At 37.3% G+C, this 26,609-nt stretch overlaps 1 protein-coding gene across 1 annotated transcript in view; it reads left to right on the plus strand.

Moving 5' to 3' along the window:
• The window catches only part of BLTP3B (bridge-like lipid transfer protein family member 3B), a gene marked incomplete at both ends in the record, with an annotated part of 107,446 nt that overhangs the window by 38,382 nt on the left and 42,455 nt on the right, over positions 1–26,609 (plus strand). Inside the window, 9 exons of the mRNA XM_080706022.1 lie at positions 5,744–5,906; positions 7,226–7,264; positions 9,184–9,275; positions 11,713–11,902; positions 12,466–12,606; positions 14,374–14,544; positions 17,733–17,913; positions 23,022–23,105; positions 25,413–25,595. Of these exons, the coding sequence (XP_080562148.1) occupies positions 5,744–5,906; positions 7,226–7,264; positions 9,184–9,275; positions 11,713–11,902; positions 12,466–12,606; positions 14,374–14,544; positions 17,733–17,913; positions 23,022–23,105; positions 25,413–25,595 (1,244 nt within the window). The remainder of the gene's footprint in view (positions 1–5,743; positions 5,907–7,225; positions 7,265–9,183; positions 9,276–11,712; positions 11,903–12,465; positions 12,607–14,373; positions 14,545–17,732; positions 17,914–23,021; positions 23,106–25,412; positions 25,596–26,609) is intronic.

The following is a 26,609-nucleotide window of genomic DNA, read 5'->3' on the forward strand; positions in this document are numbered from 1 at the left end:
CACTTCTTCTTACTCTTTATCTTGATCCAAGGCCACACCTTTCTCACCTGGATTATAGCGATAGCTTTCTCTCTACACTCTCTGCTTTTTGCCCGTGTTTTTCTTTAGCGTATTCTCAATAGAGTGATGCTTTAAAAGGAAAGCCCTTTCTTGATTTTCCCTAGCCACATTGGCCTTCATGCCATCGACAGGTCCAGCCTGTCTTCATCTCAAGCTCTTGACCTCGTTCTGCAGAGCGCCTGCTTCCTCCAGATAGTTGTGTAGCTAGCTCCTTCACATCCTCAGATCTTTCCCATGTGTCATTTTTTTAGTGAGACTTTTCCTGTCCCGCCTTACCAAAATTGATATGTCTTTCAACTTACACTTCCTATCTTATTTTCTCTTTTACTCTGTAGTCACCAGGCTCTAACTTTCTATACACTTAACTTGTATTTTTAATTCTTCCTGAGTTCAGTCTCCAGTACCAAAGTAGGGGGACGTAGTCAACATTTAGGAAAGACATTCTGTGGAAAACATCATATTGAACCAGACATGATTAATGGGAAGTATAATACAATGTAACATCATTGGTAAAGTATGGATTAAAAAGGAACTCTAGTTCTCAGTTGACATTCTGTGAAAAGATACGAATCTGGATCAAATCTACCTCAAGAATTTCTCGTCTGGAGCCATTGGAACAGCATGTGTTTATTGATGGGTATTCACGTTAACATGTAGGGCATGAAATGATCCAGTGCATTTAGTTGCGGTAATATCTACCCTTTATATTTATTTTTATTTATTTATTTTTTATGGGTCCGGAGATGGAGCCAGGGGCATTTGACCTTCGAGCTATACCCCCAGCCCTATTTTTTATTCTTTATTTTGAAACAGGGTCTCGCTAAGTTGCAGAGGGCCTCACTAAGTAGCTGAGGCTGTCCGTGAACCGCAGTCCTCCTGTCTCAGCCTCCCGAATGCTGGGATTACAAGCGTGCACCACCACACCTGGCATATTTAACCTTTTTAAAAAGTGAAAGCCCAGTTAACTCTGCTGTTAACCAGTGATACTGTCAGTGATTTCACTTTCGAGGTCTTGTTTGGAGGTTCTAGCAGGGGAGCACAGCTACTTGAATACCCTTGACCAAAGACCAGTCCTCCTCTATTCGAGGAAGGTCATCTTTGACTGAGGGCCCAGCTTCAGGAGGGACATACCTGGAGTGGTGAAGAAGGAAGGGGACACCTGCCTAGCCAGCCAGATCAACTGAATCAACCCCGGCGATCAGTGGGGTGACAGATGTCACAGCCAGATCACCTAAAATCTGTGATTTCACTTTTGAAAAAGTACTCCCTGGGCAAAGTAGCAATTTATCATTTTTTAGTGTTATTTTGGTATATGAAAGTGTTTCAGAGTACATTCCAGTTTATTATTAGTTGTGACATTAGGCAAATAAATTCAAGATTCTCATTATGTTTGCTTATTCAAAAGTCAGGATAAAATTAGTGTTAACTCCAAGGGGTTATCATGGGAGTTGGAAGCAGTTGTCATTCATGTAACGGTCCTGGAACACAGTAAACCTTTGGAAAGTGTTCACTATTATGTGAACTTTTATTGTTTTCAAGGTTTTATTTGTTGGTCCTTTTTTGTTGTTGTTTTTTAAATTAAAGGACTTTTATTGGGCGGAGGATGTAGTTCAGTGGTAGAGCCCTTGCCTAGTGAATGAGGCCCTAGATTCATTCCCCAGCACTGAGAAAAAGAAAAAGAATAAGAAAAAAGAGGCTTTTATTTTTAAGTCAAATGAGAATTTTTTTTTTTTTTTTTAAATTTTATTTTATTGGTGCACTGTATTCATACATCATAGTGGGATACAAACTTTTGTAGACATACATGCACACATCGCCCAGTCAGCCCCCACCCGATCCCCACCCCATTCTCTCCCCATCCCTCCCTCCCATGCTTGGCTTAGTGGTTGACATCTAGTATTATAGCAATTTATCCAAAATTAAAAATGATAATCTCACATAACAGTTTCATTTGTCTGATACCAAGCTTTTGATGACTTAAAGATAACATTTCAATATTTCTTTTTGCTTTCTTTCTTACCAGAGAATATTTTTTTCTTTTTTTTAGGTGAAACTATCATATATTTATTTTTCAGAAAAAAATCTATCCTAATGTGGAATATGGACTCTAGATACCCAAAACAATCTCGAAGCAAAAACAAAGCTAGAAGATGTATATTTTCTGATTTCAAACCATATAAAGCTACAGTAATTGAAACAGTGTAGTACTGTTCTAAAGGCAGATATATAAACCATTGGAGTTAAATACAAGCCTAGAGCTAACTTCTTCCCTATATTGTCAAGTTATTTTTGACAAGGTTTTCACGAAGATTTGGTGGTGGAAATAATAATCTTTTAACTAAATATTGTTGAAAAATAATAATTACATGGAAAAGAATAAAATTGGACCCTTACCTAATCCCACATACAAGTATTAACTCAAACTAGATAAAAGATCTAAATATAAATCTTAAGACTATAAACTTTTAGGAGAAAATCTGGGTCATAAAACCTCACAACATTGAAATTGGCAGTGATTTCTTGGATATGATTTCAATGGCACAGGCAACAGAAGAATATACAAACTCCCTAAAAAATAAAAGAAAATATTGTATATCCAAAGACAATGTAAACAGAGTTAAAAGTTACTAATAGAATTGGATAAAATATTTCCAAATGCTATATCTGAAGCTATATTAATATTCCAACTAGAAATCCTAAAAATTAACAACAATAAAGGCAAACAATACAATTTAGAGATAGGTAAAAGACTAACATAAATAATGAATCTCCACAGATAACCAATCTTAGTTGTCTGTTGGATGGAAACTCTTGTTTCTCTGGTTCTGGTGAGTGTTACCTATTTCTTCTTTGTAGTTAATCTCTTTGAGTATTTTCTCTAGCGCTGGTTTTGAAGACATAAATTCCTTCAGTTTCTGTTTGTCATGGAAGCTTCTTATTTCTCCATCTAATTTGATAGAAAGTTTTGCTGGGTAGGAAATTTTTGGCTGGAAGTTGTTTTCTTTCAGAGTTTGGAATATGTTACTCCAAGCCCTTCTGGCTCTCATAACTTGGTTTGGGAAGTCTGGAGTGATTCTAATTGGTTTGCCTCTGAATGTCACTTGGCCCTTTGTTTTTGTTGCCTTTAAGATTCTCTGCTTGGCTTCCACATTGGTCATTTTGACAATTATATGGCGTGGGGATCCTCTTCTCGGATCCTGTCTAAAGGGAGTTCTATAAGTTTCCTGGATCTGTGTATCAACCTCTTGCTCTATATTTGGAAAATTTTCTGCTATTACTTCCTTGAAGAGATTGTTGATCCCTTTGGTATCACTTTCTTTTCCCTCCTCTATTCCAATTATTCTTAGGTTAGCTCTCTTAAGATGGGCCCATATTTCTTCAATGTCAGATTCCTGCTGTTGGATATCTTTTTCTAGATTAGAAACTATGCGTTCATTTTTGGAATGCTCATCTTCTAAGAGCGAGATTCTGTTCTCCATGTGGTCTAATCGGTTGTTTGTGCTTTGAATTGAGGCCTTTACTTCATTAATTGCATCCTTTATCTCTTTTTGGCTCTCTCTGAGTTCTTTTCGAAGCACCTCTATTATTTCTACAGTTATTTTCCTGATTTGATCTTCTAGAAATCTCTGATTTTCTGTTTTATCAGGTTCTGATGTTGTGGGGTATTGCACATTCATTACTTCAGTGTTATTCCTCTTTCCCATGATTTCGGAGGTTTGTGCCTTCTCTGGGTTCTTCCCTTGGGTCACTATGGCTTCACTTAAGGTGCTCTGGATCTCGAGTCTGTATTATCTCAGACCCTACTACTCCTTTACTGGGTTGTATCACAGAGTCTCTGACCCAGGGAGTCCATAGAGGCTGCTTTAAACTATGGGGGGTGCCAGGTTGCACGTTCTCCTATGGTGTGATATCTCTGCCACCACCACTCCCTCACTGGGTCAAGTCCCAGGAGGCACAATACTGGGATTTCTCCTCTGTGGCCCGCAATTTGACTCACTGTTCTTGAGTACGTAGATGTAGCTGTACTGGACTCGGTGAATTCACTGCTGCTGCCGCCGCCGGTGGCAATATGGCGCCTCTGCCACGCCCTCGGCCATGAGGCTGGAGTATTTTTTCTTCTCTGGTTTTGATTTCCACTCTGAATCCCTGCAGCGTGTGCTGAGCTCAGCCACTGGGAGCTTTAAATGCTGTCTGCGCCGAAAGATCCCGCCTGGCTGTTCCGCATCGGCTCACCTCGGCTTGCTGTAGCCGTCTGCTGAGTTCGCTGCTGCCGCCGGCAGTATGGCGCTGCTGCCGCGTCCTCGGGCGCGTGTGTCTCCTCTGTGGCCCTGAGCTCTGTTCTCAGTCCGCTTTCTCTCTGGAGTCTGGTGGTTTTTTTGTTTTCTGGTGATGGTGTTTTCTGGCTATGAAAGGCGCTCTTTTTGTGGTAATGGAGATTGGTTGTTAGCGGGACTCTTAAGCCCCGCTTTTCTCGGTCGCCATCTTCCCGGAAGTCTCAAAATTCCCAAATGAGAATTTGAATGAGAATTCAAGGTTTAGTTTTCTTTCTGATTTATGCCTTTTTATTTTATTTTATTTTTGGTGGTACTGGGGTTCCTGGAAACCCTTCTACCTCTGGGCAATACTCCCAGACCTATTTTTATATTTTTTATTTGGAAACAGGGTCTCTTAAGCCAGCAAGGCTGGTTTCAAACCAGTGTGATCCTCCTGTCTCTGCCTCCCAAGTGCGGGGGATTACAAGTGTGTGCCATCATGCTCAGCATTACGATTTTTGGCATTTTAATTAATGCTTCAGCTGTCTTAACTCTTATAGAAAGAATAAATGATGTTTATACAGCTGATTCAGGTTTTTAAGAAATTGGTGTTCTAAACTGTTACACATAAAACACCAGAACTAGCTGCTAGATAGAGTTGGATAATCTCCTTTCTTAGAGATTTTTAGAACCAGATAAATATTCTGGAGTATATTTCTGGAATAATTAGGGTCAGTTTCTAATGCTGGGAGTCACCAGATTAATCTAAAAGGAGTAAGGATGTCTTTTGACCATCAGGCTTGAAGAGTTGAGTGACACCTGTTGCTGCTTGGCTGCTGTTGCTGCTGAGCCACATTCACTGAACCCTCTTTGCAGCTTGATTAAGAGCACGGGACTGTCTTGTTCTGTGATGTAGTAGACAGTGGTGAAGTATGAGGTATGGGTCGGAGCCGCCCCTTCCCCATTAAATACTCATCAAGCTCTAAAGGCAGTGTGAACTAGAGTTTGTCTATGGGACTGTGACACTCGAATGTGTGCCCCACCTTTGTAGTCTTCTGTAGGAGAGAGCTATGGATATGAGAGATGAAAATGAGAACAAGACACATTGAACATGGATCACAGTAGAGCTTAGCTAGGCTCAGCGGTGCATCCCATAATCCCAGTGCTTGTAAGCCAAGACTGGAGGATCACAGGTTTTTAAATAAAAATAAAACAGGCTAAGGGTGTAGTTCTGTGGTAAAGCGCCCCTGGGTTCCATCCCTAGCCCCCCCCCCCCCCCCACACACACACACAGTGAAATTAGAACCTATAACTGTGGTTGGGGTTTTTGGTGCTGCTGTTTGTATATTTAATGCTCTATGTATTTGCAAGAATAACTTTGGAGTAGAGTAACTGACACTAAAATAAGTGTAACATATGTTTTCTTTTAGATTTACCAAAAATTTATCTCCTGACAAGATAAATCTAAGTACCCTTAAAGGAGAAGGCGAACTGAAGAATTTGGAATTGGATGAAGAGGTGCTCCAGAATATGTTGGATTTGCCCACATGGCTTGCTATCAACAAAGTTTTTTGTAATAAAGCATCTATTAGGGTAAGACTTTGTGGAGGGCCTCATATTTTTTTCTTTTTATCTCTATTAAAATAAGTATTTGTTTCAGATCATTCTTTAAAGAAGTATTTTATTAGCATAATTTAGAGAGAAAAATACTGTTTCAGAAGTGATTTTTTGACTATGTGCCTTATGAATTTATTTATTTTTATTTATTTATTTAGTTTGGTGGTACTGAGGGTGAAACCCAGAGGCTTTCTACCTCCGGGCTATACTCCCAGACCTATTTTATATTTTATTTGGAAATGGTCTCACTAAGTTGCTGAGAGCCTCACTAAGTAGCTGAGGCTGGTTTCGAACCTGTGCGATCCTCCTGTCTCAGCCTCCCAAGCGCGGGGATTACAAGTGTGCGCCACTACGCCTGGCTTATTCTTTATATTGAAACAGGGTCTCACTAAGTTGCAGAGGACTTCATTAAGTAGCTGAGGCTGCTCTTGAACCTGCGATTCTCTTGTCTCATCCTCCCCAGTACCGTGATCATAAGTGTGCGCCACCATGCCCGGTACTATTTTCATAAAATTAAAATTTGGATTTCTAAGAAAAGATTATGTGTTTCTATATTCTTCAGTGATTACCTTTAATTTGGTTCTTGCCTCCATAAAATCAGATATATACAAAGACTTAACACTTTTAGTACAAGGTATATTTGGATGCTATTAGTGAATATTACTAGCATTTTATATTAATGTTCTTACTTTTGCATTTATTTTGAAAATCTACAAAAGTTTTGGTCAGAATTCTAGGATTAAGCAAATTGTTAAATGAACAGGACAGTGATTATGTTTTGCTGATAATGCTTAGTTTAAATGATAAAATTAAAATATATTTGTTCTAGCTGGCATGGTGACACACTCCTGTGATCCTAGTACTTGGGATACTGAGACAGGATGATCACAGGTTTATGGTGAGGCTTAGAAACTTAGGCCCTCAGCAACTTAGTGAGACCTTGTTTTAAAATAAAAAATAAAATAGGCAATGGGTATAGCTCATAGGCAGAATGCTCCTGAGTTTAACTCCCAGTAACACATACACACACAGTTGTTCTAAGGACTGGGAAAAATACAATTCAAAGAACTTGATGTTTTTATTCAAATAGACTAAGAAAACACACTTAGTATTTATTTTATAAAATTGTTTTCTGATTTATAAGTATTAATAAGCTGCTTTATTTTTGTAATTTAAGGAAAAAGTCATCTGATATAATTTGGTGTTTATCACTGTATAAAGAAAACATCTGTTTTGATTACCATTTTTTATTCTTTTTAAATAATTCATCTTAAAGAAAACATTTTTATTTGTAGATCCCATGGACTAAATTGAAAACACATCCTATCTGTCTGGTGAGTTCTGAAACTGCCTTATGTGTAGTATTATGTCTGTATGCAAGTTATGTAACTACTCTCTTAATACTAAGCTTTTGTTTTGTGAAACAGTTTACTGGATTTTCTACCCATTAGCTTTCCTTTGATTTTGATGGGACTTTTTGAGTCTTTATATGAGAAGTTTAAACTTTAAAATGTGAAAGTAAAGTTTTTCCAGTCAAGAATATTATGTCCTCAGCTTCCCCCATTTCTGCTTACTGGGAGATCAGTGTTGTGAGTGCATGTGAAATGGGGGACCCCCCAGTACCCTCCCCCTTCTGGGGCCCACTCACACTACACCCTCTTTCCACATCCCCAACCCACCTCCATAGAGAGAAACTGGACACAGGGATGGGGAGGAGAGCTGGCTAGAGGAGGACCCTTTTCCGTGGCATCAGAAGGGGGAGGGGCAGCTGGGGTCTCCCCACCATTCTCCCTCTGTTACCCCCCCAATCAGTGTTTGAGCCTCCTCCTTCCCCTTTGCACCCCTTGGTGAATCCTTGGTGATGATTTTGGCAACTTTGGGAATAAATGGCAATTCTCATGGAAAAAAAAAGAATATTATGTCCTAAGTGGGTGTATTTTATTGTATCATTTAACTCTTTATTGGCATACGGTGGGATTCTTCTTGTATTAACATTTAATCCACTTCTCTGAGTTCTTGCTTTTTAGTGATCTAGTAAACTAAGTTATGTGTTCTTTTAATATATTTTGCTTTTTAAGGAAAATTGAACAGAATTAATCATTTGATCATTTATTGATTCATTCTATAAAGTTTTGGAGCAGGAAGTGTTTGGAGTCAAACTTTGAGCATGCTAAGTATGCACTACCACTTAGCTCTACCCCTGGAGCCATTTCATATATAATTACCTGCTGGGCATGGTGGTAATTTCAGTGCTTGGGGGACTGAGAAAAGAGGATCACAGATTTGAGACTAGCTTCAGCAACTTAGCTAGACATTCAGCAACCTAGTGAGACCCTACTAGTTCAAAAGTTAAAAAAAAACCCGGGCGTGGTGGCGCACGCTTGTAATCCCCGCGCTTGGGAGACGGAGACAGGAGGATCGCGCAGGTTTGAAGCCAGTCGCACTGGCTTAAGAGACCCTGTTTCCAAATACAAAGTATAAAATAGATCTGGTTGTGTAGCCCGGAAGTAAAAGGGCTTCCAGGAACCCCAGTACCACCAAAAAAAAACTTAAAAAAAAGTTAAAAAAAAAAAAAAAAAGAAATGGCTAGGGGTGTAGCTCAGGTAGAATGTCCCTGGGTTCATTGCCTGAGATAATTCATATTTTAATAGAAGAGAGCAACTAAACAAGTACACAGATAAAAACAAGATAATTTTAGATAATCATAAATGCTGCATGTAAAGCAGAATGAAGAATGACTGGAGTTGTGTTTGTGATGACTTACGGACATTAAATCTTTCTTCAAGGAAAAAGTAATACTTTTAATGAGAAAGAACATTTTTCTTTTGGGAGTGTTAACTTTTTGTATTTTCTGTTTATTTCATAATTTTCTTAGTTTTATATATTAGGTCTCAGATTAGGATAAACTTGAATTATTTCAGTCCTATTTACTAATATATACTTATCAATAATATAGCTGGAATTAGAGATTACATTTCCATTAAATCTGATGATTCCTCAGATAATGGCTACTTCTGAATTTTTTTCTCCTATACTCATACAATATGTACAGCTTTTCCACCAGATGAGTGCTTTGATATAGAACTGGGTGTTTTGTTTCCCTTTTTGGCATTTGTCTACTTAGACTTTTAGAGACTTACTGTTTACTTTGCTCCTAAAAAAATGAAAGAGAAAATAATCTCATAGTATTTCCATAATGCACATCAAAATTTTTTTTGCTTATACTACTTGCTTATATTTTTAACATTCTTAGTCTCTAGATAAAGTAGTAATGGAAATGAGTACATGTGAAGAACCAAGAGCCCCTAATGGCCCATCACCCATTGCAACTGCTTCAGGACAAAGGTAAGCTATTTCATTAATCTGTAGGACTGCCTGAGAGTTCTTTTATGTAGTCAGCTCTGTTATCTGCAGTATCAAGACATAAAATAAAATTTTCTAGTGTCAGAAGCCTCTATTTCAGTCACCTCTCCCATCAGACATCTCCTTCTCCTTTTCCTTCTCCTTCTTCTTTTTTGGTGGGGGGACTTGGAATTGAAACCAGGAACATTCTACCTCTGAGCTGTACCCCCAGCCTTTTATTTTATTCATTCATGCATTTATTCATTCATTCATCATTCATTCGTGTGTGTGTGTGTGTGTGTGTTACTGGGGATGGAACGCAGGGGTGTTCTACCTCTGAACTATACCTCCAGCTTTATTTTATTCTTTTATTTTGAAACTCTATTCAGAATATTTTGGGTCTAAGTTCCTGAAGGACGCATCAAGATGCTGAGGTTGGCTGGAAACCTATGATCCTCCTGTCTCAGCCTCCCAAGTAGTGGGATATAAAGTATATGCCACCATGCCTGGCTAATGTTTTATTTTGCAATAGACTCTTGCTCCGTTGCTGAGGCTGACCTCAAGCCTGTGACCCTCCCTTCTCAGTCTCCTAAGAACTGGAACGACAGCCATGAGACACCATACCTGACTTTCTGGCAGTTGGCTTAGAGACTTAAGTTATATACATTGCAAAAATAACAAGTGATGTGTAGTTTCTTTCATTCATCTTTATTTTTTTACTGTTAATAATGATTAACCAAGACCAGAGCAATAGCAGAAATGGAAGTAGAAGAGCTTAGGCATTCTATATAAATCAGATAAACTCTTTGCTTCTGAATACATAGCTCTCCCTCATCCGTAGTTTCATTTCTTTAAACCCTGGGGTACTACAGTTTGAAAATATATAGTGGAAGATTCAAGAAATAAACAGTTCATAAGTTTTAAATCTCGAGCAGTCCAACTGCTGGAGGTATTGAGTCATCCTTTTGTCCAGTGTGTGCTTGCTGTCTACATATCTGCATATTCATCACTTAGTAACTGTTTGAGGTAGTAGATCCATTGTCAAGGATCACAGTGCTGTGTTCAAGTAACCTTTATGTTAACGTTATTGTTTAACCTCGTCTCATCACGTAGGCATTATATCATTTCATCTTAGTACCAGAAGAAGGCTGAGTACAGTATAGTAAGATCTTTTGAGAGACCATATTCACATAACTTTTATTGCAATGTATTGTAATTGTTCTATTTTATTATTAGTTGTTAATCTACTTGCTTTATTTATTTATTTATTTATTTATTTATTTATTTGGTGGCACTGGAGATGGGACCTAGGGGGCTTCTACTTCCCTGGCCCTATTTTATTTTTACTTGGAAACAGGGTCTTGCTAAGTTGCTGACAGCCTTACTAAGTTGCTGAGGCTGGCTTTGAACCTGCAATCCTCCTGTCTCAGCCTCTCAAGTACTAGGATTACAAGTATGTGCCACCACACCTGGCTTACTTGACTAATTTTATAAATTACACCTTACTATAGGTGTGTATATAGGAAAAACTTCATATATAGGGTTTAGTACTATCCATGGTTTCAGGCATTCACTGGGAGTCTTGGAACATGTCTGGATGGACATAAATGTCTTGGAATATATCTGAGTGGACACAAATGTACAAACAGCAGGCATATTGATGGTAATTAATGTAATCATCCAGTTGGGTAAACCTCTACCATTCCTTCTGCCAAAATGCATTTGCACCAGAATGGTTTCTTTCTTCCCTAAGTGACTCGTGTGAACCCTGTAGTACTACAACTAAGTTTTGCTTTTCTTTATGTTTCAGCATTATTCACCTGGGATAAATATTTGTTGAATTGAATTAGAGAATATGAACTTTTTCTCATCATATTCTTAAATTGTGACATTATATTTCAGTTGAACATTAACTTTTTTTGTTATATGGAGATTGAACCCAGAGGATTCTACTTTGAACTCTCCAGCCTGATTTTATTTTGTATTTGGAAACAGTTTCTCTTGGTTGATGAGAATCTCACTACTTGCTGAGGCCATCTTCCAACCTGTGATCCTCCTGTCTCAGCCTCCCAAGTACAGAGATGATAGGCATGTGCCACCATACTCAGCTAGTTTATTTTTTTTTTTTAATTGAACCCAGAAGCATTCTACCTCCGAGCTCTACCCCCAGCCCTGTTTTTTAATTTTTATTTTGAAACAGCCTCTCACTAGGGTGATAAGAATCTTACTACTTGCTGAGAGTGTCCTCAAATCTGCAATCCTCCTATCTTAGCCTCCTAAGTATGGAGTTACAGGCGTGAGCCATCACACCTGGATCTTTTTTACTAATAAAAATGAATAATATAATATTAAGGCAGTGTATGTGTTATTTGTGGGAGAATATTAATAAATAACTTTTAATAATTATATTTTGCATTATATTTTGTTTTTGTTTTTCTAGTGAGTATGGCTTTGCTGAAAAAGTAGTTGAGGGAATTACTGTTTCTGTAAATTCTATTGTCATCCGAATTGGAGCAAAAGCCTTCAATGCGTCCTTTGAACTTTCTCAGCTGCGAATCTATAGTGTAAATGCGAAATGGGAGCATGGGGATTTAAGATTTACTCGTATTCAGGATCCACAGAGAGGAGAGGTAAATAGTTTTATTCTTTTTTATGAAAATGTTTTAGTCAGTGATAAATAATAAAAAGACATTTAAAATAATTACATATCAGGGGTCCCCAGATTCACATACTACTAGATTTCCTTTTTTTGCTTTGTAAGTATGCTTTTCTCTGTATTATTCATATAGTCATTTAATTATAAAATGTGCATATTTTAATGTTTATACTGAAAGAAATCTTCGACCATATAGAATTAAGGCCTATTTTAACTTAGCTATTTAATTTAATTTTAAATTTATAAAATGAAAATCAATAATTTGGATACTTTTAGTCACATGATTCATGTATTTTGTATTTTACATTAAATTTAGAATAAAAATATTAAGTTTTATATGATGAAATAATTACACAGCTGTTACTGAATTTGATGGACATACACAACACTAAAAACAAAAGCAAAAGAGCATGATAAATATTTCTAGAATGTCATGAAAATTAGTTGAGATGATCCATTTTTTATTTATATAAATTTATTTTTTTTTACATTTTACCTTGTATGAGTATGTGAAGCTAATCTGTCTGTTTTCCTTAGGTTTTAACATTTAAAGAAATAAATTGGCAGATGATTCGAATAGAGGCAGATGCTACTCAGAGTTCACATCTTGAAATTATGTGTGCTCCTGTTCGGTTAATAACCAACCAATCAAAAATCAGAGTCACACTTAAAAGAAGAGTAAGTCAGGCATATTTGTGTATGTGTCTGTATATGTGTGTATGGTGGTGGTAGTGATTGAATGCACAGCTTTGCACATGCTAGGGAAGTCCAGATGACCTTTTGAACCTATTTAATAACTATTAGAATTGTCAGGGAATTTCAAATAATTTTTATATGAAATATTGGCCTAATAAGAGTGGCATATCAAAATAATGCAAAATAAAGGGAGATATGGTGCTTGTATGTAGAAAGACCCAGTGTACTTAGGACATTCCTGCATCCTTTAGATTTAATATTTAAGTTTTTAAATATTTTTATGTTTAAAAATTGAATAGATTTCTGAGTTGCTGAATATTTGTTGACCATTTTTTTTGGTAGTACTAGGATTTGAACCCAGGGCCTTATGCATGCCATGTAAACACTCTTATTACTATGCTATATCCCCAACCCTGATCTTATCATTTATTTTCTTGGGCTGGGAGTATAGCTTAGTCCTAGAGCATTTGCTTGACATGTGAAAGGACCTGGCTTTATCCCCAGCACTGGGGGGGGGGGGGTGGGGGTAATTTTTTTCTCCTTTCAAATCTTGCTTAGGAATAGATAAACAGCAGAGCCTTAATTTTAGTAACCAGAACCCTTAGCTTTAATAGTTAAGGTATGGCTGGTAATTTAGATAAAGTAGTTACTTAAGTATATCACAAGTTCAAAGTTCACCATGGTTCGTGACTTTTTTTTTTTTTGCAGTACTGAGGATGGAACCAGGGACATTCCACCTCTGGATGACACCCCCAGCCCTATTTCTTATTCTTTACTTTGAAACAAGGTCTCACTGAGTTGCAAAGGACCTCACTAAGTAGCTGAGGCTGTCCACAAACCAGGAGCCTTGTGTCTCAGCCTCCCAATGCTGGGATTTCAAGCCTGTGCCACCACGCCTGGCTTATCATGACATTTAATGGGGAAGTGATGGCTTTTTTTAAACCACTGCCTAGTTAAAGATTCAGCAGTATGCTTTGTATCACTAGGCACAAATTACTATATTAAGTTAACTTGAAGAAAATTTTTTTCTAGAATAAATATCTTTTTTTTTTTTGGTGGTACTGGAGTTTCTGGAAACCCTTCTACCTTCGGGCTACACTCCCAGACCTATTTTTATACTTTTTAAAAAAAATCTGGAAACAGGGTCTCTTAAGCCAGTGCGTGCCAGAATAAATATCTTAACATAAATTTTCTGAAATGTGAAATGTGGATAAAATAGCATTTTAACAGCCAGGCATGGTGGCGCAGGCTTGTAATCCCAGCATTCGGGAGGCTGAAACCTGGAGGATCGCGGTTTGCAGACAGCCTCAGATACTTAGTGAGGCCCTCTGCAACTCAGTGAGACCTGGTTTCAAAATAAAGAATAAAAAATAGGGAAGGGGGTATAGCTCGGAGGTCAAATGCCCCTGGGTTCCATCCCCAGACCCGCCCCCCCCAAAAATAAATAAAAAAATAGCATTTTAACTTTTAATTAATTTAATTCCCCTTTCTGCCAGAATTATTTGAATTAATACAGTTAATTATGTGATTTATTGACTATAAATGCAGTTATGTAATTGTTAACTGTCTTGTATCACTTAACTAGAAGATATTCTTTCTATTTTAAAGGAACTCAATAAATATTTGTTGAATGGAAGGAATGTTCATGTTTGTATTTAATTCAATTTAAAACTTTAAGCTTTTTAAAAAATACAAATGATTCTAAGTTTCATTCTTGGTTTTATGTTATAAATTATTTTTTTCTGACAGTTAAAAGACTGCAATGTCATAGCAACCAAGTTAGTTCTCATATTGGATGATTTGTTATGGGTTTTAACGGATTCCCAGTTGAAGGCTATGGTACAGTATGCAAAATCTCTTAGTGAAGCCATAGAAAAATCAACAGAACAAAGGAAGAGTATGGCTCCGGAACCTGCACAGGTATGCTATAAGTGAGCAGAAGACTTCCACTGTAGGTGGATGTAGTGTAAAATATCAGAATGATTAGTTCGTGTTTTCTTTATATAAAATTGATTGTAGGTGGACACCAAGAGACTTTTTTATGAGATATCTTACTACATCATTTTATTTATTTAATTTTTTGTGATACTGGGATTGAGCCTAAGGGCATTCGACCTCCGAGCTACTACCCTAGCCCTAGTTTTTTTATTCTTTATTTTGATACAGGGTCTCACTGAGTTGAGGAGGGCCTCACTAAGTTGCTGAGGCTAGCTTCAAACCCGCAACCCTTCTGTCTCAGCCTCCCTACGACTGGGATTATAAGCGTGCACCACCACACCTGGGTGTTATATCATTTTATATGCATGATATCTGAATGAAAACATTAAAAATATTCTATGTATCTTTATAGTACTTATTTTGTTTGGCATTCTCTACTAAGCATTAGAGTTATTAATGACATAAAAGTGCTTGATGTTTTATCTCTTTTCACGAGAGTAAAAAATAAAATTTTAAGCCAGGTGCAGTGACATATGCCTGTAATTCCAGTACTTGGGAGGCTGAGACAGGAGGATCACAAGTTTGAGGACGATCTCAGCAAGTAATGAGACTCATTAATCTAGTGAGATCCTGTTTCAAAATAAAAATAAAAGAGGGCTGGGGGTGTAGCTTGAAGGTAGAATGCCTCTGGGCTCAATCCCCAGTACCACCTCCCTCCCAAAATTAATATATGCACACATTCATAAAATTTTATATACAGATATATAAAACCTTAACTTCTACAGGAAGATGAGAGTAAAATCTGGATAACTATAGGCAAGAGAGGATGTATGGGAATTGATGGCAGAGAACCAAAACCATAGGGAACTGATGAAATTGAAAACAAAACTTCTAGTAAGAGTTTTCTGAAGCAATAAATGGGGAAAGCATGATGATCTGTTCAATTACCACTTTCTTAAAAATCAGAAGAATTACTGGCTTATCTAAAGAGAAAGGCATTTTGAAGTTTTTCCCAGTTTTCTGATTGCTAATACATAAAGATCTTTATAGAAGGGACATGGAAAACCCCAGTGTGTAGTGTCTTTAATAATGTTATTAAAAATACAAAGTAAATTTTTATATCTACCCTTAATAAAATTATAGTTTACTATAAAATTATACTTCTTTGAAGTACTCTTTGGGAAACACTGTAATACATCATAGGTATATGGCTTATTGGTGATCTGGCTTGGTACATGAGAATGGTATACACTTTAGGCTTTCAGTGACTCTCAGGATTCTGTTGTTTACTGCCTTCCTGCTATGTTATAAGGCACAAAGGTACATATTGCAGTGTAATAGTAAAGATCGAACTCTGGTTTCAAGGACTTAAGAAAGAAGTAAAGGAGTTTTAATTGTTTGAAGTGTTTGGTAAAGTGTGTGTGTGTGTGTGTGTGTGTGTGTGTGTGTGTGTGTGTGTGTGTTACTAGGGATTGAACCCAGGGGCATTCTATCTCTACTACATTGCTGAGGCTATCCCCAAACCTGCAGTCCTCCAAGTACAGGCATTACAGGCATGTGCCACCATGCCTGGTTTTTTTTTTTTTTTTTCCCTATATGGTACTGGGAATTGAACTCAGGGACATTCTACCTCTGAGCTGCACCCTTGGCCCTGTTTTATTCTATATTTTGAAACAAGGTCTCACTAAGTTGTAGAGGGCCTCACAAGTTGCTGAGGCTAGCTGACAAACCTGCCATCTACCTGTCTCAGCCTCCCAAGTACTGGGATTACAAGTGTGTGCCACCATGCCTGGGTTGTTTTTTTGTTTTGAACACATTTGAAGGATTATCAAATAACTTTTAGCTACTAGATTATTAAAAAAAATGTTGTATAGTAGATTGTGAATTCTAGAATGTAACAAAGGAATTTAAAGACTGAGTCATATTATAAAAATAAAATTCCTAAGCTGGGTGTGGTGGCGCATGCTTGTAATTCCAGCATTGTAATTCAGGAGGCTGAGACAGGAGGATCTAGGTTCGCAGACAGCCTCAGCTACTTAGCGAGGCCCTTTGCAACCTAGTGAGACCCTGTTTCAAAAATAAAGACTAAAAACTATGGCTGGGGGTGTAGCTTGGAGGTACAGTGCCCCTGGGTTCAATCCCTAATACTGCAAAAAAAAAAAAAAATTCTTTCTACCTATTTATGTGAACAAGGTTTTCTAGCCCTTATTACCATAAAAACAAACACACAGTTATAGAATTGATGATAAAACCTATATTATTGTATGAAAAGACATAATACTTATTCAGTGAGGCACCAGGTTTGATGAATAGACCCTTAGCTTTATAGCATAAAATAGTTTTTCTGGACAGATGGCCTGCGTTGAAGCAGAAGAATGCAGTGACTAGCCATGAAGGGCATTGCATATTGAGGAATTAGGACATTTTCCTAGAGACTTTTGAGAGCCAGAGTTTTAGAGAAACTTTTTAAGTAGGTAAAGACAATCAAATATGATCTGGTGGCATTATAGAAGATGAAATGAAGACAATGGCCGCCAATCTAGAAGTGGTATGGACTTGAACCTTTGGTAATGGTGTGTAAGAAGAGATACAAGGCAGATAATTGGGAAAAGAAATTTGCCTCTTTCATCAGTTGAGGATAAGGAAGAAGGACTTTCAGGATGATAATTGTAGTTCTGTTAGCAAGAAATGGAAATGCAAAAGAAGGAAGCAAGTTTGGTTAAAGGAGGTTAGGGTAAGAAAAGCCATTCCAGTATTATTATCATACACATAAATACTAGTTTCTTAAGGTTTGCAAGATTCATATAGCTCAGGTTGTCATTAACTGAGATGGCCAGTTGTAATTAAAGACTAGTAATAGAAAATGATGTTCCCATAGCTTTTATTTATATAATATGTGGATGCTTGTATAAAATGAAATATAGTTTAAGAAATTAGATACAGATCAAGAAACTGGAAACAAAGACAGCTTTCTCTAACCCCACCACCTTAATATAACTAGTATTAGCATTTTTTTTTTTTTTTTGAGGTACTGGGGATTGAACACAAGGGCATTCTACCTCAAGGCTATATCCCCAGGCTCTCTTTTCTTGTGAAAATGTTTAGGTTGGCCTGTGTGTGAAATTTATAGCATGTAACTTGACAGTGAATGCAGTTTTGAATCTGTTCAGAGCTCCACGGTAACCCCATCTGCGCAGCAAGTGAAAACGCCACAGGCTTCAAATGTACCTGATGTGAGCGATGCAATTGTGAAACTGTTTAGCGAGTTTGATGTCAAAGAAACCTCCCATCATTTAGTGATCTCTCACCTCGATCTGCACATATGTGATGATGTTCATGCGAAAGAAAAAGGTAACCAAATCTGCTTGTTTCAGATTATTCTGGATTTTCTAGAATTCAATACAAATTTGATTACTTACTATATGTATTATGGAGGATATATTGTAAGGTAATTTGTCATAGTTTTTCACTCATATGGATACATAGATCAAGGGTATAATTTGAAGATCGTATTAGAGGATGAAAATTATAATTTGAAACCTTATATATTTATATAAAAGTTTATTTTGCTTTAGTAGTTACCATTTAAGCTTGTTATCTATTAGTGCCAAGAGTAGAATCAGGTTAAAAAAAATCAAAGACTGAATAGATGACACCACTTGATTAAATATTAGACTTGCATTTGAATTAACTTTTTCATAACTTTGAAATTGTTCATAAAATTTAGTTTATATTCCATTGTTTTTTATTTAATTTTTGGTATGGGGATTGAACCTAGGGGTATTCTACTTCCAAAGGACACCCCTAGGCATATTTTATTTTTATTTTGAAACAGGGTCTCACTAGGTTGATGAGAATTTCACTACTTGCTGTGTTTGTTCTTGAACCTGTGGTCCTCTTGTCTTAGTCTCTCAAACACAGGACCTGTGCATGTAAAAGCAGCTATGTGGCAAGCTGGGCGTGGTGGCGCACGCTTATAATCCCAGCATTTGGGAGGCTGAGACTGGAGGATCGCGGATCGCAGACAGCCTCAGCTACTTTAGTGAGGCCATCTGCAACTCAGTGAGACCCTGTTTCAAAATAAAGAATAAAAAATAGGGCAAGGGGTGTAGTTTGGAGGTAGAATGCCCCTGTGTTTCATCCCCAGACCTGCAAAAACAACAACAACAACAACAACAACCAAAAAAACCCAACAACAACAAAAAACAAAACCAGCTATGTGTTTATTTCTTTGTATTTGATGTATTGTAATTATACATTATATTGGGGTGTAGAGTAATAGAAAAATACATACATACATTTCTTGGAGTACTTCGCACTGGGTCCCTCTCCCTCCCTGTATATGTCTTTGAGATTGGAATTGATGATTTTGTATACATTTGTAGAAGTATTTCCACTGTTTCACTCTCTGTGTCTTTGCCCTCCCCTTCCCTAACCCCCTCCGTCACCCCATTGGAGGGTCTCTTTAACATTTGATGTCCAGTGCCCCCAGTCTCCAAAATTGGTTAGGAGGCTAAATTCTAGCTTAACCTTTTTTTTTTTTTTTTTCCCTTTTAGCTGTTGTCACTCTTATTGGTCCTTATTTAGTACTTGGGCGACAGGGTGAGCAGGAATCTGCTCTTGATCACCTTGCAGACTTGTAGCTCTCTAGTCCAGGTGCAGGGCGTTTCCGTTTCTCTGCCATAGTGTACACCCGGGCCCACAAGTGCTGGGAGAGTTCAGAAGGTGGGCTTAACTCAAGGACAGTGTTTCTCAAACTTTTGTAAGCATTAGAATCAAGCTGGAGATCTTGTAAAAATATAGATAGATAAAAATATATAAATACAGATATTTGTGTGCCTCAAATCTGAGTCATAATGTATACCCATGAAAACGTTGACTTTCGGGGTTTTAAAGCTAAGAAAGTGACTGATGAGCCCTGAATACTTAGTGGCAGAAGTTACTCTGCCTGCACCAGACAAGGCAGGCAGGACTCAGCTACCAGAGAAAAGGCTCAGGGGCCAAGCTGAAGACCGGCGTGGCAGGAGGGTGTGTTGTCTTTTTTTGCTCAACTTTGCATTGTTTGGCATATACTTGTCATCTGCCCTAGTGATTTGAAAGGAAAATTCAAAAAAGTTAAACCAAAGTAACATGATGTGTGATCAAAGCACTAAGTGTTTTTACTTAGAAAGTGTTTGTTTAGTGATTAGTACTGGGGGGCCAGGCGTGGTGGCGCACGCTTGTAATCCCTGCACTTGGGAGGCTGAGACAGGAGGATCGCACAGGTTCGAAGCCAGCCTCAGCTACTGAGTAAGGCTCTCAGCAACTTAGTGAGACCCTGTTTCCAAATAAAGTATAGAATAGGTCTGGAAGTATAGCCTGGAGGTAGAAAGCCTCTGGGTTCCATCCCCAGTACCACCAAAAAAAAAAATAAAAAATAAAAAAATAATAAATAAATTAAATTTATTAGTACTGGGGAACGAACCCAGGGGCATTTTACCTCCAGGCTATACTCCCAGCCCTTTTTAAATTTTTTGTTTTGAAACAGTCTCCCTAAGTTGCTGAGGCTGTCTTTAACTTACGATCCTCCTGCTTCAGCCTCCCAAGTACTGGGATAGCAGTGTGTGCCACCACAGCAGTTTAGAAAGCATTTTCCAAACTTTTTATGTTCCTCACTCTTGATAAGAGTAAGTGAAATGATTTTATTTAATGAGAAAATGGTTTTACTTAAGAATAACCATTTTATTTAATGGTTTTATTTTAAACCCCACAACCAAAAAATCCTGCCTCGTACAGGTCAAATTCACTTCTGCTATTCTGCAATCCAAAAGGCTCTGAAATTTTTTAGGTTTGGAGAAACTCATTTGGTGGCACAACCTGACCGACATGTTATTTATTATATTTATTTTACACACTAAGTAGAAATACTTGGAAGTTTTGCTGTTGAATTGCTATTTTATTGCACTACTTAGTGCTGCCTCAGAAACTGCTAGAGTATTGCAGAATGGATTTTATATGTGTGTATTATATATATGTACCATATTCATTTCATAATAGATAAAAAAATTTGAATTCTGAAGCCTTTCGCTCCATAGATTTTAGATAATGGATTGTGGGTTTATACTAAAAATTCTACTAATTGAGAAAATTGGACGTAACAGAATATATAAATAGAGAGTTATAATTCCTCTATTTTAGTTTGTATTGTCTTCTAGTTGATTTGCCTGTGCTGTTTTACATTTTTATTTTATTTATTTACTTTTTAATTTTTGGATGCTGGGATTGACCCCAGAGCCTCACGCGTGCTAGATGAGTACACTACCACTTAGTTAACATCGCCTCCTCTTGTTAAATTTTATTTTGAAACAGGGTCTAGTAAGTTGTTCAGGCTGACCTTGAACTTGTGACCTCCTGGCTCAGCCTCCCGAATAACTGGGAATACAGTGTGCCCACCATACTTGGCTTAAAATTTTATTTTTGTGTTAAAGTTATACCAATATATAATCTTACTGTATAGCTGTGTGACTTTATAGAATTTACCTAATCTAATTGACTCGATTTTCTGCTTAGTAAGAGGCAGGATGTTATAGTAAAGTGGTTAAGATACTCAGCTGGTACTTAAATAGTTTTATGATCTTGGTCTGTTTATTTATATTCCTCAGTTTACTTATGTAGAAAATGGGCGTAAGCCAGGCGTGGTGGCACACACTTGTAATCCCAGCATTTGGGAGACTGAGACAGGAGGATCCTGGTTCACGGACAGCCTCAGGTCTCAGACAGCCTCAGGTATTTAGTGAGGCCCTTTGCAACTTAGTGAGATCCTGTTTTAAAATAAAGAATAAAAATAGGCCTGGGGGTATAAAAAAAAAAAAAAGAAAAAGAAGAGAAAGAAAGAAAGAAAATGGCATAATAATAATAATGATGATGATGGTACCTATTTTGGGGGGTTGTTATGGAAATGAAATGAGTTAAGTATACCTAAGATGCTGAAAACAGTGCCTGGGGAAGATGATTAAAACTTATAAAAGGTGTGTGTGTGTGTGTGTGTGTGTGTGTGTGTGTGTGTGTGTATGTGTGTGTGTATGTGTGTGTGTAAGTGGGGGATTGAATCCCGGGGCATTCTTCCTCTGAGCTACAACCCCAGCCCTATTTTATTTATTTATTTTTTTGCAGTATTGGGGGTGGAGCCCAGGGGGAATTCTACCTCTGTGCAACACTCCCAGCCCTATTTTTTATTCTTTATTTTGAAACCGGGTCTCACTGAGTTGCAAAGGGCCTCACAAAGTAGCTGAGGCTGTCCTCGAACCACGATCCTCATGACTCAGCCTCCCAAATGCTGGGATTACAAGCGTACGCCACCACGCCTGACTTTAAAAGTTTTGTTACTATTATGTATAAGCTCTCAGAAGACTTAGATATAATTCTTCCATCCTCTTTTATTCCAGTAACTAGCAAATGATACAAATTTAGTGAATATTTACTAGATTGAATTGCATTTCCCAAATCCTTCATGTATTGCCGGCGTCCAGCCCTAGCAGGAGTCGAGGTTCGTGTGTTGGTGAGAGGAGAGCCGAGGTCGAATGAGAGAAGAGCTGTCACACGAGACCAGGTTCAAACTCCTTCGCTTTATTCAGGATTTGTTACAATTTTTATATTTTCTTTTTTTGGCAGAAAGCAAAGACGTAGCCATGCGAGCAGGAACTCCAAGGACAGGAAAAGTTTTTTTTACAGACTTCAGGGCAGGGTGCCAGACATTTAAATAATCATAGAAAGTATGCTTTGTCTCACTTTGCAAGGCCAACTTGAACTTAATCTTATTTATTGGCCCAAACTAAGGTCAGTTTGAACTTAATCTTTGGCCTAAACTTTATCCTTGGGAAAAAAAATCTTTGCTGCCTGAGTCTCTCACAAGCTGCTGCCCATCAGTTTTAGTTATAATGCTTATACATAAAATTTCAGTTATACATATTGATCCAAATAATCCTAAAATAATTTTTTGAAGAAGGAAATGCTAAACATACATCATGGGGGAATCTACGCCTTTGCAGGTCCCCTGGTCGAGCTTTTTCAAGATCTGCATATTATCCATGATACGAAACATTGTTATTACTACTTTGACTCCAGTTATGATATGGAGGTGTGTGTGTGTGTGTGTGTGTGTGTGTGTGTGTGTGTGTGTGTGTTACTGGGGATTGAACCCAAGGGCATTCTACCTCCAGGCTATACCCTCAGCTCTATTTTATTTTATTTTATTTTATTTTATTTTATTTTATTTTTTTATTTTAAAACAAGGTCTCACTAAGTTGTAGAGGGCCTCACTAAGTAGCTGAGGATCGAACCATCGATCCTCACTCTCTCAAGTATTGGGATTACAAGCGTGTACCACCATGCTCGGCTAATGGTATGAGTTTTTATGACAGATTGTATTTGATATCTGCTTAATATTTGTTTTTCTCAGTTTTATCTTATTCTTTTCCCAGAGTCAAATAGACGAATTACTGGAGGTGCTATGCAACTCTCTTTTACACAGCTAACTGTAGATTACTATCCTTATCATAAAGCAGGTATGTATAACAATTTCTTGAAAAAAATATATATCTTGCTTTAAAGTTATATAGCCAGTTTGTTTTTTAATTAAATTTTTGTTTTAACTTAATTTTTTAAGGAGAAAAGAAACCAAGAGACCTTACTATTTTTCTTCTAGCAATATTTTACCAAGGAAATAAAATTGTTGTGCATTTTATATTGAAGTTCATATAGATTTTTAGAGACTGTAATTGTTAAAAATTGGAAGTTTTCTAGATAACTGATTTTAAACTTATAGAAACCAGAATACAGTTGCTTTGTTGTGACAAAAGCAAGTTATTAATCAGTGTTGTGAATCTTTTTTTTTCCCCTCCAGTGCTAGGGATCAAACCCAGGGCCTCATGAATGCTCACGTAGGCATTCTACCTTTGAGCTATATCCCGTCCTTCAATTTTCTTTTTTTTTGTGGTACTGAGTATTGACCAGAGGAGTCTACTTCCAAGCTACACCCGCAGACCAATTTTATTTCTTATTTGGAAACAGAGTCTCGCTAGGTTCATCAGAGTCTCACTACTTGCTGATGCTGTCCTCGAACTTGCTGTTCTCCTGTCTCAGCCTCTCAAGCTCTAGGATTACAAGTATGTGCCACCACGCCTGGCTTGAATTTTTTAATAACATTTATATATTATATGTAGGATTCTCACATGCATGTCTGTCTGTCTGCCTGCCTGCCTTCCTTTCTGACACTGGGAATTGAACTAAAGGGCATTTTACCTCTGAGCTAGCCAGCCCTAGTTTATATTTTATTTTGAAACAAGGTCTCATTAAGTTGCTGAGGGTTACTCTCTACGTTACTGTGAACCTACAACCTGTTGGCTTGAACCTACAACCCTGTTCAGCCTGCCAAGAACTGAGATTACATGCATGTCACCACACCTGAATTCTTGGCACTTTTTAAAACTTTCTTTTATTTCCTAACTTTTATCAGTAAATAAGATTTAATAGACTCTTTAGTCATTATTGATAGATTCTTTCAAATAATGAAAACGTAAATTCTTAAAATTTTTTTTTTATTGGTGCATTATAGTTATACATCTTAGTGGAGTACAAGATGTTAGGGTGGGAATTGGGTAAGGGCTAAAGTGATGTGTAAATGAAAACAAAAATTCTGATTATTTACAGCCAGATTAAGTAATTTAACCTTAGCTCCCCTCTGTACTTTTTAGTAGTATGCCATTTGATTTGTTTTTATAATTTATACACATAAGAAATTGTAATGAATTTTTCAAGAGCTTAAAAAAGTAACCATTGTTTATTATTTCTTTATTAGTACATGGTAGAATTTAAAGGTTGTACTATTTGTTTTGATTTTCTTTTGAAGAGCTTTGTCTTATATCCCATCTTGATGGATAAATTACTTAAAAATACTTAAAATCACCCCCCCCCCCACTACTGGTGATGGAACCCAGGGCCGTTCTACCTCTGAGCTATACCCCCAGCCCTATTTTTTATTCTTTATTTTGAAACAGAGTCTTGCTTAGTTGCAGAGGGCCTCACTAAGTAGCAGAGGCTGGTTGCAAACTGTGATCCTCCTGTCTCAGCCTCCCAAGTACTGTGATTACAAGCATAGGCTACGACACCTGGCTCCTAAAATCTTTTAACTGTCAAAATTATTTATGTTAGAAAGTAAAACTTTTAACCATAGAGTATATTTTATTTTCTTAACTTTTTAAGGTACATATTATTTTTCTTGGTTGCTATAAAAAATCCCTAATAATCTAGATTTTCTATTTTCCTTCCCAAAACATCTATTTATGACTAATATCTGTCTTGAGATATTCTGTTAATTTCTTAAATGGTTTAACAATTGTCATCATAACAAATTTATGAATTAGATTATTATTAATCACTACAATAAATCTTTGACCAAAGGATCTTTTTTACAATGATATTTTCTGAGATTCTGTTCAGTGGAGGTTTGCCAGCAGGATATTGAACATTTAATTAAGAGTGACCAGTTTGGTGGCTTTAAATTGAAACTTTGAAGTGCTGGGTTCTCCTGTCTCAGTCTCTCAAGTTCTAGGATTACAAGTTCTAGACTTGTAATCGGTTCTAAATAAAGTGATGGGTTACAAGTGATGGGTTATAGATAAAGACCCCTCTAGATCATTTGCTTTTAGCACTCTTCTTCTCTTTTCTTAATGTTTTACACAAGTAGTAGATTAAGGCTACTTTGGAGAGATTAAACACTCCATGGTGAAAGAGACTAGATTTCACTGGGAATATTGCTATGGTAGAATAAATGAAAATTGCGCATTGTGAAATATCTGTTGTTCTTTTTACAGGAGATAGTTGTAATCATTGGATGTATTTTAGCGATGCAACCAAAACAAAAAACGGATGGGCCAATGAGTTGTTACATGAATTTGAGTGCAATGTTGAAATGCTTAAACAGGCCATGAAGGATCGTAACGTAGATTCACCTCCTAAATCCCCAACACATACCTCTCCCCAGCACACACAAACAGGTATTTTAATAACAGCATTATGGTATTTCCTTTCGTGTGTGTGTGTGTGTGTGTGTGTGTGTGTGTGCGTGTGTGTGTGTGTGTGTAGAAATTAGTGTATACATACCTATTTTCTGCAAATTATTATTTTTAATTAGTGTCTAAAAGTCTTACACTCTTGAGTAGACCAACAGAGGCTTATGGACCAAAATACTTTTTTTTTTCTTTTTTTGTTTACAGTATTAGAGGTCCATTTTATCACTGAGCTATACCCCTATCCCTTTGTGTTTTTTGGTTGTTGTTTGCTTTTTATTTATTTATTTTTATTTTTTGTGGTACTGGGGATAGAACTCAGGAGCATTCTACCTCTGAGCTATACCCCCAGCCCTATTTTTTTTTTCTTTCATTCTTTATTTTGAGACAAGTTCTCATTAAGCTGCAGAGAGCCTTACCAAGTAGCTGAGACTGTCTACGAACCGGGATTTTCTAGTCTCGGCCTCCCAGATGCTAGGATTACAAGCATGTGCCACCACACCCTGTTTTGCTCTTTATTTGAAACAGGGTCTCACTTATGGTACACTGTCCTCCATTCTGTGATCCTCCTGTCTCAGCCTCTCAGGTACCCAAGCACTGGGACTATGGGCATATGCCACCACACCTAGCTGGACCAAAACACTTTTAAAAATCTAACTGCTGGGAATGGTAGCTTATGCCCATAATCCTATCAACTTTGGAGGTTGAGGCAAGAGGATCACAAGTTCGAGACCAGCCTTGCAGTTGTGAGACACTGTCTCAAAAATAAATAAAAAAGGTTGGGGATATAGCTCAATGGTAAAGTGTCTCTGGATTCAAACATCAGTACTGCAAAAACAAACAAACAAAAACCAATGAAAGTAATACTCAGAATTTTCAGACTTTTTTTTTTAAACAGGGTTTTGCTAAGTTTCTGAGAGTCTCCTTAAGTTGCTAGGCTGGTCTTGAACCTGTGATCTTCCTGCTCTGTGTCCCAAGTACTGAGGTTACAAGTGTGTATCA

This window comes from Muscardinus avellanarius (assembly GCF_963383645.1).
Source record: "Muscardinus avellanarius genome assembly, chromosome: 11".
NCBI lineage: Eukaryota > Metazoa > Chordata > Mammalia > Rodentia > Gliridae > Muscardinus > Muscardinus avellanarius.